Source organism: Mustela erminea, chromosome 2 (assembly GCF_009829155.1).
Source record: "Mustela erminea isolate mMusErm1 chromosome 2, mMusErm1.Pri, whole genome shotgun sequence".
NCBI lineage: Eukaryota > Metazoa > Chordata > Mammalia > Carnivora > Mustelidae > Mustela > Mustela erminea.
Window position 1 is genome coordinate 24,566,317 of NC_045615.1, and position 15,698 is coordinate 24,582,014.

Sequence of the window (15,698 nt, forward strand, 5' to 3'; positions counted from 1 at the left end):
TCCTGGTCCCCAGCTCTGCCAGACCCCTCCCAGCATTTTAGGTGCCCCCGTGGCTGGGACATCCCAGTTCCTCTTGGTCCTCCTCGCCCAGGCCGCGCAGCCAGCCCAGTTCATCCAATGCACGCTGCACGCTGGCCGGCCCGCCCGCCCCCCACCACAGCCATGGGCACAAGCAAGAAGATGCAGATGCTATAGCCAGACAAGAAGAATGCCATCAACCGGGCGGAGCAGGCCGACGCCCATAAGAGGCCGGCTGAGAACCATTGCAAGCAGCTGGAGGAGGAGCAGCAGGCCTTCCAGAAGAAGCTGAAGGGGACAGAGGATGAGGTGGGAAAGTATTCTGAGTCAGTGAAGGATGCCCAGGAGAAACTGGAGCAGGCCAAGAAGGCTACCAACGTGGAGGCAGATGTGGCCTCCCTGAACCGCTGCATTCAGCTGGTAGAGGAGGAGGAGCTGGTCCAGGAAAGCTGGAGGAGGTCAGCAGACAAGAGTGAGAGAGAAATGAAGGTCATTGGAAACCGAGCCATGAAGGGTGAGGAGAAGATGGAGCTTGAGATGAGGGATGAGGGATGAGCAGGAGATGCCCCTGAAGGAGGCCAAGCACATCTCTAAGGGGTCTGCCCGCAAATATAAGGAGGTGGCCAGGAAGCTGGGGATCCTGGAAGGAGAGCTGGAGCGCCGGGAAAAGAGAGCAGAGGTGACTGAGAACTGTGCCAGGCAGTTGGAGGAGGAACTCTGAACCAGGGACCAGGCCCTCAAGTCCCTGATGGCCTCAAAAGAGGAGTATTCAACCAAAGAAGATAAATACGAAGAAGAGATCAAACTGCTGGAGAAGCTAAAAGAGGCTGAGACCTGAGCTGAGTCTGCCGAGAGTCTGTGGCAAAGCTGAAGACCATCGATGACCTGGAAGAGACCTTGGCCAGTGCCAAGGAGGAGAATGTGGAGATTCACCAGACTCTCGACCAGCCCCTACTGGAACTCAACAACCTGTGAGGGTTGCTCTGCTCCCAGCCGGGTTGCCCTCCCACCCCAACACAATAAAATGGATGTTACTCAGAAAAAAAAAAAAAAAGTCATATCTGAAGAGACTATCTTCATCACAAGCCTCAAATTATTCCCACAAATATTAGTTTTCACTTTTTTCAGATTTTTATTTATTTATTTATTTATTTATTTGAGAGAGAGAGCGCGGGAGAGGGAACAGAAGAGAGATTGTGAGTGGGGGGGAGGGGCAGAGGGAGAATCAGACTCCCCTGCTGATCAGGGAGCCTGATGTAGGGCTTGATACCAGGACCCTGGGATTATGACCTGAGCTGAAGGCAGATGCTTAACTGACTGAGCCACCCAGGCGCCCCAAATATTAATTTTCAAATGCAATGGCCAGTACACAAAGATAACTAGAAACTAGACTCTACTCAAAGAACCAGCACAGAAACAGACAATAGAAACAGACTGAGAAAGAATTCAGATACCAGAATTATCATACAGTGACTATAGAACAATTATGCTTACTGCCTTCAAAGAATAAGAAACTACAAAGTGACATAAATTGAAAAAGAACTAAGCTGACCTTTTAGAAATAAAGGCACAGTAATCAAAATTTAAAAATCACTAGATCAGTTTAAGAGATTAGTCACAGATGAAAAGAAAATCAGTGAAGCAATTTGACACTTTACTAGGTTTGATGCAGTGTGACATTTTTCTGTTCCATTTTATTCTATCTGAATTTTCAAATTCTCGGATGGTTGAGACCCAATAACCTGATTTCACATGCCCTGGGCTGTCTTTTATTCAACATAATTAAATTAAAACAGATAATTGCACCATTTAATGTAACAATGTCAAGGAACATAATTTTTTTAAAAAAAGCTTTTATTACAAATAGAGGATTCAAATATGTACCTCTGACAAATCCCTTATGTGCTGATTTTGCTAGAAGAAACTAGATGCAACTGACTTCATTACTGCCTCCTCTGTGGCTTTTTTACTCTTGGGCAGAAGGAGGAATCAGATTGGGAAGAAGACAAGTTTGATTTTAATTCTGGAATAGGTAGCCTTGGGGTCTATAACATTTTCCACTGGGAAGGTTTTAAACTAGTGAACTGCCACCTCTGAAGTAAACTTAGTCAGGGTTACTGTAAGTATAGAACTAATAAAGAGAGTTTATTAGACTCAATATTATATTTAGAAGGACTCACTGATTTCCATTGTCACTAGTTTTCACCAGCCTGCAGTGAGACAAGAAAAATATGATCTAAAGAGGTTTTCATAAAGTTGATTTATTTATTTAAAAGGACTGACTTTTTAGAGGATATGTTCTTTATTTTTATTTTGGGGTCAAAATATAACTTAAAAATGAAGTGATACAGATAATAAATGGCAGTTATCTTTTTTAATAGGTTGGTAAAATTAAAAAATTGCAGTTCTATTGGTTCTAAAATTATTTTGAAAATCTGGATTGATCCATAAAGTCCAAAAGACTGGGAAAACCACTGATGTCATCTACCTCTTATTTTTTTATACAACAAACTTTTTGAGGGCCTATGATGTGCTAAGAGAAAGGGCTACAAAATAAGAAAATGACTGCACTGTCACTCCTGCTGACAGTAAGAAAGGAACAGGTTTAATCCATAGTTACTAAGAAGTTAAGTAGTATTAGGTCTTCTGGGAACGGGTCTGAGGGAAAGCCGGTTTGTCTGGGGACTCCAACTCTTACTAAAAGAAGAAATGAGGCTAAGCCGTCTTACAAATGCACAGAGGGAAAAGGAATGAGGGAAGAGAAAACTGTTTAGGGTAAGGAATTTTATTTTATTTATATATTCTTAAGACTTTGAGAGAGAGAAAGAGCACGAGCAGGGGTCGGGGCAGAAAGAGAGAAGCAGACTCTTCGCTGAGCAGGGAGCCCTCAATCCCAGGACTCTGGGATCATGACCTGAGCAGAAGACAGATGCTTAATAACTGAGCCCCCAAGGCGCCCCGAGGGTCAGGAATTTTAAACAAGGGTTGGAGATCTGGTGAAGGCCAAGATGTAGTGATGATGAAAAGAGATGAGGAGGGCCAGATAAAAGAGTTTTTGTTGGCTTGGCTACGGACTTTAATTTTTGTTGTTGTTGTTGTTATTGTGAAATTGCAGTAAACAAACAAAAAACCCAAACCATGCAGCACCTGGGTGGCTCAGTCAGTTAAGCATCTGCATTCAACTCAGGTCATGATCTTGGGGTCCTGGGATTCAGTTCTTGCTCAGCAGGAGTCTGCTTGCTTGCCTTCTCCCCATGCTTGCTTGCTTGCTCTCTCTCTCTCAAACAAATAAATAAACAAAATCTTAAAACAACAACAACAACAACAAAAAAACAAACCCAAGCCATTTACCATATTTACCATTTTTTAAAAATTTTTTTATTTTTTTATTAACATATAATTATTATTAGCCCCAGGGCATCTTTACCATTCTTAAGTGCACAGTTCAGTAGTGTTAAATATATTCGTATTGTTATAAAATAAGGACTTTATGGTGTAAGCGCCTTAGATTAATGGTATTACTGAAAGATCTCAGAATAGGATTGGAGATTTAGGAAGACTGTTTTGGATGGTGGGAGTAGTAGGAGGTAGGGGATGGAGGTTAGGAGGACTGAAAGGGATTACAGGATTAAAGGTTTGTGGGGCCTTGTGAGTGGGAACCGGTTTCTGGCTTGGTCACAGGGTTTTTGCCAGAGGGAATGTTAGGGACCAGAACTCAACGTACCTCTGGCTAAGGACCAGGCTTGTATGGGCCAGCTTTCCAGGGGCTGCACTCTTTGAAGCTGTGAGCCTCATCTAACCAGGATGTATTCTGTTAAAACCCTAGAATTAAAAAGACTTTTTTTTTTTTTTTTTGCATCAGTTGCAGAAAAATGAAGTTTGGTGATTTTCAGCTTTTCTTGAAAAATTAAAATATCTTTAATTTTGTAAATTAAAGTGGAATCATAGACAGTGGAATCATAGTCCCTCAAGGAAACAATCACATTAACTTCGTTTTAATGTATAATAAACCGATAGAAAAGTGCACAAGTGTGTAACTTGATGTTCACCAGTGAACATTCCCCACTAACCAGCAATCCTATCAACATGCGGAACACTCCCAGTATCTCTGAAGTTATTTAATACTGCTTATTCAAATCCTACTAATTTATTTAATCCTACTAATTTATTTAATCCTACTAACAACCTTATGAGGCAGATTGTATTACTATCTCCTTTTTAAACACGAGGAAACTGAAGCACAGACCAGCCATCAGGCTAAATATTGAAACTAGCATTTGAACCTGGATCTGCTGTCCGATTCTGAATCCCACACTCTCCAGAAGAAAAGAGCGAACCGGTAAGTTCTTTTTTAACTACGTGGAAAGGCGGCCTCCTGCCACCGACACTTACTTCCGGGCGTCAGAGCCACGGAAACCACACGCCACCACTGGCTCGAACCTGAGGCCGCCAGCGCCAGCGCCAGCGCCCGCCCCTCCCGAGCGCGGCGTCCTGGAGAGCCGCCCGCGGCGTGCTGCGCAGTCTCCACACACGTGAGGGCGCTGTCGCAGCTTCAGTCGGAGTTCCTCTTTCTGTTGTCGCGATATCTTTGACGCCGGAAAAACGCAAGACCGAAAGTCCCGTAGATGGCACGCCTCTCCCAGTACGCCTAAGTTCTCGCGTGAGTTTTACTTCCGCCCTTTTGGCTCCCTGAGCAGCGCCATGGCGGTCGGCAAGAACAAGCGCCTTACGAAAGGCGGCAAAAAGGGAGCCAAGAAGAAAGTGTAAGTGTCTCCTGTCCTGGCCCCCAGCTTTTTGGGGTCATGCTGGGCTCGGCAGGCGGGTTCTGGATGGTGGTGTGAGCCGGATGGTGAGGATGTCAAGTGGATTGCGAGGGCCGTGCCGAGTTGGTAAACTCAGAACGGCGGCCTGGGGGGTATGGGTGCTGCATCGCTACGGGCTGGTTCCTTTCCTTTGGCCTTTCGGGTCTTGGGCGCCCGCTTTTGAGCGAAATTGCCGATGATCTTTGGGGCTTGGGTGTTTCGTATTGAGGGTTTCTTGGCATTGTAAATTTCACGGGTAGTCGATGGTACTACTCCCGAGAGCTTGTTCACCCGAGACCCCGCACCCCTTCCTCCGCTTGGGCCAGGTGGGACCCTTGGAGTTCCTTTTGGGTTCGTGTGAGTCCTTGCAGTGCCAGGGCTACCACTACGTGTTTTCATGCACCAGGAAGGTTCAAGAGCCGTGCATGTAACTTGGAGGCAGTGCTTCTTGTGAAGCCGAAGAAACGATGGGGTGGGAAGTGTGTACATTTATGGCGTAACTTTTTCGGTGTCCGGTCTGTGTACAGTGAAGCCGACCGTGGGAAGAGCTAAGTTTGCACCTCCCTGAAGGGAGTAGGTTCTTAGACTCCAGTTGCTTACATGAGCCATTTATGATCCTTAGAATGAGGAAAGTTTTAAAAACTCAGTAAGAATTACGTGATCTGCGGTAACAACTTAACTTGTTCTTAAAATACAGGGTTGATCCATTTTCTAAGAAAGATTGGTATGATGTGAAAGCACCAGCTATGTTCAATATAAGAAATATTGGAAAAACATTAGTCACAAGAACTCAAGGAACCAGTGAGTATTTTCTCGTTTTGTTTTTTGTTTTTTAAATACGCCTGCTGGTGGGAGAACTAAGTAGAATGGTCGCAGCTTTGGCCACGGTGGTGCTTGTTTGGTACAACACTTGGGGAAGGAAGGTGGTGCTTTGAGAATTAGTTAAGAAAATGTGCTTAGGTATTATTTTAGTTTCTTGTGAGGATTGTCAGTAAGTCATGGGTGTCCACATGGAATTAGGCTAACAAAAGTTAGGGTCTTTATAATTTACATTAACTTTCTAAGTTCAACCTTGTGCATGAATGTTCTTGGCTGGCTTGACTTTATGTGGTTCTTAATGATAAAAACACAATTTATTGGTTTCTAGAAATCGCTTCTGATGGCCTCAAGGGTCGTGTATTTGAAGTGAGTCTTGCTGATCTGCAGAATGATGAAGTTGCATTTAGAAAATTCAAGCTAATTACTGAGGATGTCCAGGGCAAAAACTGCCTGACCAATTTCCATGGCATGGATCTTACCCGGGACAAAATGTGCTCCATGGTCAAAAAATGGCAGGTAAGAACAGAAGTTTCTTAGTGCATGGTGTTCTAGCGTGCATGGTCAGGGATGCCCTTTTCGGAAAAGAAGGAACATATGTGATTGAAGTAGATTATATTTCAAATCCATGACGTTTTGTAGCTTTTATCGAGTGCTGACTCCGGGATTGGCACTCTTGAACTTGAGTAAAGCAGTGAGTGAGCCATGATCATCGTATTTAACTGGAGTTCAAGATTTATTATTTTTTTTTCCAAGTTTTTAAAATTAGGTTATCAGAGTTGGTAAGAGTGGCAAAGCTTCTTGTGAGGTTGGAATCTTTGCTCAGTTTCCCAATTGTGTTCTCTTTGGCAAGTAACTTAAAGCTTGCTGGGCTTTGATTCCTTTATCTAAAATGATATGTAGGTAAGAGTATCACTTCTTGGGAGTTACAAAGATGAAATAAAAGAGCCATGAAAACATGCTTATACACAGAATTTGTGCATAATGCACAGTGCTTTGACACAAAGCACTTAGAAGGCATTGTTACTACAGGAAATAATTACATTGGTTCAGATGTGTTTGACTAACCGTTCAGTTTTGGGATGTTTTGTATATGGGAATGAGTGATGACAAAATGTTTCGGTCCCAAATGATACATACTGATTATACCGTTACATTTATTTCTGACATTCCCTGAAGGTTTTATGGTTGAATTTCTGGAAATACTCTAACGTCCTTTCGCTATAAGTGTATTACTCATTTTTTTAAACTAAAGTATACAGTTTACAAAATGCAAAGACGGTATTTGTTTTTGTTGCTACCTGAGGTAGTTTTCATTTTTTACTTGAGGCAAAAATATGAGTAGTTAGTGGATTACTTACTAACATTTTAGCTGTGAAATTGAATATTTAATCATCATCACACTTTAGTTTGGAACAAAAGTTACATTTAAAAATAATGCATTTAGGGTTGTAGTAGTATTTCACCTATTCAGACAATACTTTTTAAAAAAGAATGACCTAAGTGTAGACTAGAGTCTCAGAACGGGTTTTCTTAGATGCAGAGGTATATAGTTGATCGGTGGGAAAAAAGTCTGGCATGTAAAAGAAACGGGGCTGGATGCTGCTGAGATTGGGATAGAAGTGTTCACCTAGGGTAGAGTGTTGAGAGGACTTGGTATTTATTTAATTAGACATGAAGGGTAGTAAGATTTGGAGTAACTGGGTAAGTTCACTTCAAGGAAGTTAATTCTGTAAATTAGGCGTGTAGTTTGTGTGATGATCATGTACTTGATATTTCTAGCATTTTTATATTAGAATTTGAGGGCTGTAAATTAATAACATTAAAACCTGGTACATCTGACTATCTTTTTTCACTAGACCATGATTGAAGCTCATGTTGATGTCAAGACTACCGATGGTTATTTGCTTCGTCTATTTTGTGTTGGTTTTACTAAAAAACGGAATAATCAGATTAGGAAGACCTCTTACGCTCAGCATCAACAGGTCCGCCAAATTCGGAAAAAGATGATGGAGATCATGACCCGAGAGGTTCAGACAAATGACTTGAAAGAAGTGGTCAATAAATTGTAAGTGTTTGTTTTCCTCATACCTCATAACAATGAATCTCTTCTTATCCCTCTGATGAAGGACTTCTCAGACCTGTGTTTAAATCCTGTCTGTGAAACTGTCTGGCTATATGTCCCTTAAAATATTTTAAGTGCTCAGTAAATGTGATTTGGTTTTTTTATCCTTATTTGAATGAAGCAATCTCATAGTGAGACCTGAAGTATAGGAAATGTTTTTGTCTTAATTAGAAAATATACTGAAAAGGCTAAACTTTCTACTGTCAGTGATGTATGGGAATAGATGATGACAAGATGTTTCGGTCCCAGATGATGTCTGCTGATAAAACTGTTAACATTTTTCTGATGTTCCCATGCAGTTGGTTTGAGAGGGAGAATAGAAAAGGCAGAAAGATCAAATGCTAACTTTCTTACTAACTGGCTATATAATTTAGGTCATTTTACCTCTACCCTTAGAAGTACTGTCTTACAAGACTGTCTTATAAGAGCACTGTCTTGCAAGAGGATTTGAGTGGATTAAATGAGGTGGGTAGTAATGTGTATATATTTATCCTTTCTTTACTGGTTTGCAGGATTCCAGACAGCATTGGAAAAGATATAGAAAAAGCTTGTCAGTCTATTTATCCACTCCATGATGTCTTCGTTAGAAAAGTAAAAATGCTGAAGAAGCCCAAGTTTGAATGTAAGTTAAAAGGTCATAGGATTCCTGAGAAAAATGTGCAGCAAGATATATTGGTGTCTTGTTTTTTTGAGTCTAGATAATCTTTTTTCTGTCCTGTGTATATAGTATTGAAGACATTGTTTTAAGAAAATGGTGTGCTATAAAAATTCTTTCTTTCTTTCTTTTAGTGGGAAAGCTCATGGAGCTTCATGGTGAAGGTAGTAGTTCTGGAAAAGCTACTGGGGATGAGACCGGTGCTAAAGTGGAACGAGCTGATGGATATGAGCCACCAGTCCAAGAATCTGTTTAAAATTCAGACATTAAATGGTGACAAATAAAAAATCTTATTTGTGATGTTTAATTTCTGATGATTCTTTTTAATAATGTAGGCTTGTTGAATCAGATACTCTGAACTGATGATGATGCAAACTTTTCTGAACTGTTGAATGGATTTTATCCATTGCTTTGGGTTACTAAATAGCTGCAAAAGGTAGTGATCTATTTTAAGTTGTAGTGATCTGGATGGAAGTACTATAGAGGGGTAATAAAAGGAAATCTTTCTTTTTTTTTTTAACATGGTGTATGTTTTAAAATTTTTTTTTTCTTTTTTCAGGTTTTGTTTATTTATTTGACAGAACACAGGCATCCCTTAAATGGTTCTTGAACCATCTGGAGGGCTTGTTAAAATAATGGCAGGGCCCTGCCCCAGAGCTTCTGATACACCGATTGCAGTGTGAGACCTGAAAACTTGCCCTTCTTTTGAAATTTGAATTAACAAAGTTTCCAGGTGGTGGTGATGGCCAGGGACCATACTTGGAGAACCACTATGCTAGATTGAATAATGGGAAGAGCCCGTTGACTTTTTTTTTTTTAAAGATTTATTTATTTGACAGATCACAAGTAGGCAGAGAGGCAGGCAGAGAGAGAGGAGGAAACAGGCTCCCTGCCAAGCAGAGAGCGGGACTTGATCCCACGACCCTGAGATCTGACCTGAGCTGAAGGCAGAGGCTTAACCCACTGAGCCACAGGCGCCCCTAACTTTTATTTTTTTAATCTAAATGATTTTTTCCCTAAAGCCTCAAAATGTCATATTGTGTACTAGTAACTGGGAGTTGAACTTGGCTAGAGAAATTGGTTGTTGATACCTGTTAATAAATGGGTATTTGATGTTGCACACTAGCCAGTAATTCCTTTTCTACTGTTTACCCATTCTTTTCTGTAGTCCTGCTCACCTCCAACTTTCTCATTTTCAATCAGCTGATGACCTTAAAATCATTAGAATAGTTTAAAGTAGATGAGAGAAAAGAACTTGACAAATTCCCACTCTGCTGTGTATGTATATAGTGGCATTTTTGCCTTCCCTCTTGGTTAATCAAGCTCATGGCTTTAGCAGTTTTTACCTTTATGGGTATTTATTCGACCATTCCCTTCCATCAGCATACATTCTGAAGTTTATCCTTCCAGGTGGCACCCTACCCAAACCCTTTGTAGAGCAAAGCTCAAAAAAGTTGACGATACATACTTTTTCTTGGAAAGTGAGTTTTTTGTTTGATGTTTGAGTAAACCATTTTCATTGTATCTTAATTTTACTTTTAAAATTATCCAGTTAGACACATCCACAAGCTGTTGGCTGTGAAAGTTACAGTGACTTCGTTGCTAAGTCTAAATGGTCTTTTTATGACCTTTTATGTGCCTCTAGTGGCATTTGACAGTTGATTTTCTTCGAGAATCTTTTTTTTTTTAAAGATTTTATTTATTTGTCAGAGAGAGGGGGAGAGAGTGAGCACAGGCAGATAGAATGGCAGGCAGAGAGAGAGGGAGAAGCAGGCTCCCTGCCGAGCAAGGAGCCTGATGTGGGACTCAGTCCCAGGATGCTGGGATCATGACCTGAGCTGAAGGCAGCTGCTTAACCAACTGAGCCACCCAGGCGTCCCTCTTCGAGAATCTTAAAAGATTTCCTCCCGTGTCAGTAACCATTACTAGTTCATCTCAGACTTGTTAGAGAGGCCTAGGGCTTAGTCCTTGGACAGTTATCAGTACTCTCCCTAGATACTATCCAGTATATATATATATATATATATATATATATATTTTTTTTTTTTTTTTTTTTAAGATTTTACTTATTTATTTGACAGATCACAAGTAGGCAGAGAGGCAGGCAGAGAGAGGAGGAAGCAGGCTCCCTGCTGAGCAGAGAGCCCGATGTGGGACTCGACCCCAGGACCCTGAGATCATGTGGGACTCGACCCCAGGACTCTGAGATCATGACCCGAGTTGAAGGCAGAGGCTTAACCCACTGAGTCACCCAGGTGCCCACTATTCAGTATATTAAACTGACTTCCAGATTTTTTATTTCTAGCCTATACCTTTCTTTGAACTGTAGGTTTGTCTATCCAACTGCTTACTTGATATCCTTACTTGAATAGAGAATAGGCATTTCCTATTTGACAGGTCTAAAATGGTATTCCGGATCCTAACAGTTTAAACTACTCTTAGGTTTTAGGCCAAAATCTTCTGGTCATCCTTGACAATTCAGTTTATTCAAAATAATATCTGGAATGTCACCATTTCTTTTTTTTTTTTTTTTAAAGATTTTATTTATTTATTTGACAGAGAGAGATCACAAGTAGGCAGAGAGGCAGGCAGAGAGAGAGAGGAGGAAGCAGGCTCCCTGCTGAGCAGAGAGCCTGATGCGCGGGGCTCGATCCCAGGACCCTGGGATCACGACCTGAGCTAAAAGCAGAGGCTTTAACACACTGAGCCACCCAGGCGCCCCAATGTCACCATTTCTTAACCAACTCCATTGTGATCACTTTTGTCATCATTACTAACCAGATTGTTACTGCCCATGGTCTGTCCACTCAAGGCCCAAATTGGAATTGTCCCCGACCTCTTACCATTCCTTAACTTTCTAGCCAGATTGCCCTCGCTATTCCTGGATGGGCTTGGTACATTGTTAACCTTAAGGATTTGGCACTTGTTCTCCCTGTGCTTGGAATGCTCTCCCCTTAAATGTCACAGCCCTTGCTCCTTAACCTCTAAATCTCTAAGACCCCCATGATGGGCTTGGCCTATTAAAAATTGTGCCATATCCTCCAGCATTCCCAATTTCCCATTAAACTTTTTTTCTGTAGTTTTGTGTCTACTAGAATGTTCCATGAGGATTGCTTTTTGGTCTTGTTCACCAATATACCTCCAGTGCCTAAGAGTTCAGTGTTGAAAAAGGAATGATGTTCCTATTAATACCTATGGTGAAGTAAATGTTTTCAGTGAAAAACAGGAGTTGTACATTTGGATCTGAAATACAGGGGCTTCCTTTCCAGGGCGGACAGAAGTTGGGTCTAAAAAGTTTACTGAGGGTAGGGTTCAGGAATTGAGTTAAATGGTTTTTTATTGGTGTTAATCAGTCAAGCTCCAATCTGCTACATCTATATAGGGCTTGGCATAGTTCTGTTTTATCTTAAGGGTTCATTTGAAAGTGGTTCAGAAACAATATGTGATTGGATTTTTTTTAAATGGTTCAGCCTGTTTGATGGTCGATTTAATTAAGTTACATTCTTGGCCAGCTTGAAGGTGGGTAACTTCCAACCAGTGGAAAATACGTAAAGGGTAATTCTGTTTCCCTTTTAAATCTTATAAACTTAATACATAGATCCTAAGTGTTCACACGTGGTTTTTCTCTGCTTGACTCTAATTGGAACAATTTCACTTCGTGAAATTGTCTTTCCTTGGAAAACAGCTGCTGTAACCAGGGATACGGGAACCTTCAAAAACAAGCTACTGAAGAGCTTTGTGTTCAGGCATGATTGGATTAGGCAGTAAACCTAACAGGTGACCTTAAACTGGCTTCTGCCCTTTTTTTTAAAGTGGCTTTTGCTTCTGAATGTGTACAGTTGAGAGGTATTTGAAAGTGTGTACTAATGTGGGGAAAAAAATGCTTAAAAGAGTATCCGAGATAATTTGGGTGCACATTATGTAATTCTACAGGTTTTTAACTGGAAAAACGAGGCAGAAGAAAGAGATAGGGGTAATGGAGCGTGAGGATTCTGCTTTGTTACTTGCTTTGAAGGGGAAAGGGCCATAGGCCAAGGGAAGTGGGTGGCACCTGAAAGCTGGAAAAGACATGGACATAATCATGTCACAATGGTATGATAGAATGTGGCATCATTCATCCCACGTTGATGCACAGTTGTCTTACCACCACCAAAATAAATTATTGGACAGTTTTTTAAAGAATGTGACATGGCCTGCTAATTTTTAACATTTTATTTGTTTTTAAAGAGAATGCACGTGTGCAAGTGGGGACAGGGGCGGAGGAGGGGAAGGAAGCCGTTCTAAAGCCAACTCCGCACTGAAGCACTGAGTCACAGCTGGACATGGCGCTCAACTCACCACCTGAGCCAGAACCAAGAGTTGAATGCTGAACTGACGGAACCGCCCCACAGCCCTGGCACAGTAAATTCTTAGAGCTGGCCTGACATTGCTTGAGCACAGAGCCATTACTTACATTCTCCTTCTTAGGCTTTAAGTAGTTTCATTGCTACAAGTATGTCGATCTTTAATGCCCACTTCCAGTTCTTGCATTGATAGCTATGTAGTTAAACTTGTTTGAAGCTTGTTCTCTGGTCAGTTCCTCTGGAAGTTCTCATGGGATTATTTTTTTAATTCTTGCATGTTTAGTATAGTTTGTGTCTTTATTCCTGAAAGTAGCTTTTATTTTCTTTTTTTCTTTGAGCATCTTAAATATGCTCCTGCATTTTCCTCTGCCATTAAACATTACGTTGCTAATGAGGGTCTGATGATGATTTTCTAGTTTTCTTTCCCTTATAAGTCACTTTCTGTTTTCGCTAGAAGCCCAGATTTTTTTTTTTTTTAATCCAGTGAGTTTATAAAATATATCTTGGTAGTTGTTCTGACCAAATGTCTCAGGTATGCAGTATACTCTGTAAATATGTAATTTCAATTCTTTTGGAGGCAGAATTTTCATAAATTAAGGTTGTTAGCATTTGTTCCGTTCCCTTGATTGGTTTCCTTTATTGGGACTTCTTTGCCTGTCATTACCTGGCAGCTGTTGTAATGCCTACCTGTCCATGTGATAAACTCCTTAGATTGTATTTTTTGTAGGATGTGTTGCCTAATACTGCCCATAGGCTACATCTGGCCACTGTCTGTTTTTTGATGGCCTGCAAGCTAAGAATGGCTTTTCCGTTTTCATATGGCTGAAAAAAAATAGTTATTACATGTGAAGATGACATGAAATTCAAATCTCAGTATACACAAAGTTTACCTGGAACACAGCTGCACATTGAGTTTTAGGTACCGTCAGTCACTGCCTCTGGCCCTGCAGTGGCAGAGTTGAGTAGCTGGGACAGACCAGCTGCGGCACACTCATTGCTTCACACTAAGGGGCAGCACAGTGCACACTGCAGCAACACAGTAACAACTACCTGAAAAGATCACTTTGAAGGCGCAAGACATAAAAATCTCATTACAAATCAGCATTTATAGATGAACATTGGCAGTTTACAGAGATTGCTGACTTGAACACTAAGGAAATGTCACCCCCAACCCCAAAAGAAAACTATTACTAAACTATTATTAAAAAATTTACTCAGAGCGCCTGGATGGCTCAGTGGGTTAAAGCCTCTGCCTTGGGCTCAGGTCATGATCCCAGGGTCCTGGGATTGAGCCCCATATCGGTTTCTCTGCTCGTTAGGGAGCCTGCTTCCGCTTCTCTCTCTCTGCCTGCCTCTGCGTACTTGTGATCTCTGTCAAATAAAATACTTAAAAAAATACTCAACTGTTACAGCTTCTACTTAAAATTTTTGCAGTATTTTGTTTCTGCTCATTATGCCTACATAGTATCCTCAATTTTGCTCCTTGGCCCCTTATAGAGAAGGCTTACTGACACCCGCTATAAATAAGAAAATAAAACATTCAAATTAACTGACAGGGTTTGGGCAAAAGTTGCAATGGAGAAAAAAAAAATTATACTTGCTGAATAAATGTGTGTGCGCTCACACATGTACTTCTGGGTCAGTCCAGCATACTACTGTATATTAAGGCTGAGATCGATGTATACATGCTTGTGCTATAAATGCTTGTAGAGTTTCAAAGATTATCCCATCCAGGGCACTGCTACTTTTAGAAAGTGTTAATAAGACAAACTCCCCTGCCATTTACCACCAGTGGGTGGGCTAGGATTTAACACAAGGGCCTCTACCCTTTGGTGGCCAGTATTTTCACTCTGTAGATATCATATTAGTTGGTAAGGGAGGATCCTTAATCTCATAGGCCTTGACTAGTTTTTTTCAATAGGGGTGTTTGAAAAACTCCAATAAAATACAGGACCTGCTCACCAAGTAGTTTCTTGGGACTGCTTGGGTGGATTTAGAATATTTAATCCTTTTAGTAATCAAGGCAGGTCTCTTGACCTGCTACAAAAGGAGGCCCAACTCCTTGGAGGCTTTGGGTATTGGAGAAAGCATACGTCTCAGTAAATGGACCTTTCCGGTCAAGTAAAAATGGCAGCAGCTTTAGCATCTTCATTTTGCATGAGGTTGTGACAGTTACTCTTGGGAATCCGTGTCTCCCAACCCATTGGCTGAAGCATAGCTGCTAGCTCATGGGGGCCCTCACTTCATAGAGATCCCCTAAATACACACTCTCAATCACTGGTGTCTCAGCCAAGCTGCAAGCTGATGGTACTCATTACCAATGTGGAACTAAAGGGAGTGGTCACTGCTCAGTGAGCTGAGGCGGTTCTCACAGACCTGCCAATCCGTCCCTTGATCAACAGTCCCCTTTGCTGACTCTTTGCCCACGGCCTAGCCATCTGGTCTGCCACTTTAAAGACTATATTCAGGCAGATTAAAAACATCCCTTTTTTAGGGCTGTGAATTGTGGGAACAAATTGCAGCTACTGATTGGGCCATCTGGTAAAGGCCAGCTCTGACATGACCTAGTAGAATCAAACTACTGATCAAGCCTGCACCACCTGGATTGCCACCACACACGGCAACACATTCACCATTAAAGGCTGTGCACACAGCAAAGAACTCTTTCTCATGCATGCCGGATGTGTGACTCCTGCCAAAAGCTGGCCCATGTGTCCCGAGGGGAATGAAGGCACAGACCGACTACTGACAGGCTGACTCCACTGGACTATGTTGCCACCACTCAGGGCAACTGATGGTTATGATGTTGCTGTTCCACTCTCATCATCTGACCATACAACTGTAGCCCCTGAAACTAATACCATACATGCCACGTTCTTAGCTTTTCAGACCACTCGCGATCTGACGTTGGGCCACTTTTTGTCACAAAGGCCATTTAG

General features: G+C 41.6%; 1 protein-coding gene, 2 non-coding genes and 1 pseudogene across 3 annotated transcripts; all 4 read left to right on the forward strand.

Moving 5' to 3' along the window:
- The first annotated feature begins 231 nt into the window (after nt 1-231).
- LOC116584333 lies at nt 232-1,053 on the forward strand (annotated as a pseudogene).
- A 3,601-nt stretch (nt 1,054-4,654) lies between these two features.
- On the forward strand, nt 4,655-8,723 carry RPS3A (ribosomal protein S3A). The gene is made up of 6 exons (XM_032332508.1): nt 4,655-4,781; nt 5,518-5,621; nt 5,968-6,155; nt 7,496-7,704; nt 8,274-8,383; nt 8,551-8,723. Exons 1-6 carry the CDS (start codon nt 4,720-4,722, stop codon nt 8,670-8,672), a joined length of 795 nt encoding a protein of 264 aa, XP_032188399.1. The 5' UTR covers nt 4,655-4,719; the 3' UTR covers nt 8,673-8,723.
- On the forward strand, nt 6,735-6,807 carry LOC116585445. Its single transcript, XR_004283634.1, has one exon. It is a non-coding gene; the product is annotated as a small nucleolar RNA SNORD73 (small nucleolar RNA).
- On the forward strand, nt 7,980-8,051 carry LOC116585446. The gene has a single exon (XR_004283635.1). It is a non-coding gene; the product is annotated as a small nucleolar RNA SNORD73 (small nucleolar RNA).
- Nucleotides 8,724-15,698: the final 6,975 nt, after the last annotated feature.

Coding starts and splice junctions, on each gene's coding strand:
- RPS3A (XM_032332508.1), top strand. CDS start 4,720: ATGGCGGTCGGCAAGAACAAGCGCCTTACGAAAGGCGGCAAAAAGGGA. Junction 4,782..5,517: donor AAGGGAGCCAAGAAGAAAGT/GTAAGTGTCTCC, acceptor CTTAAAATACAG/GGTTGATCCATTTTCTAAGA. Junction 7,705..8,273: donor AAAGAAGTGGTCAATAAATT/GTAAGTGTTTGT, acceptor ACTGGTTTGCAG/GATTCCAGACAGCATTGGAA.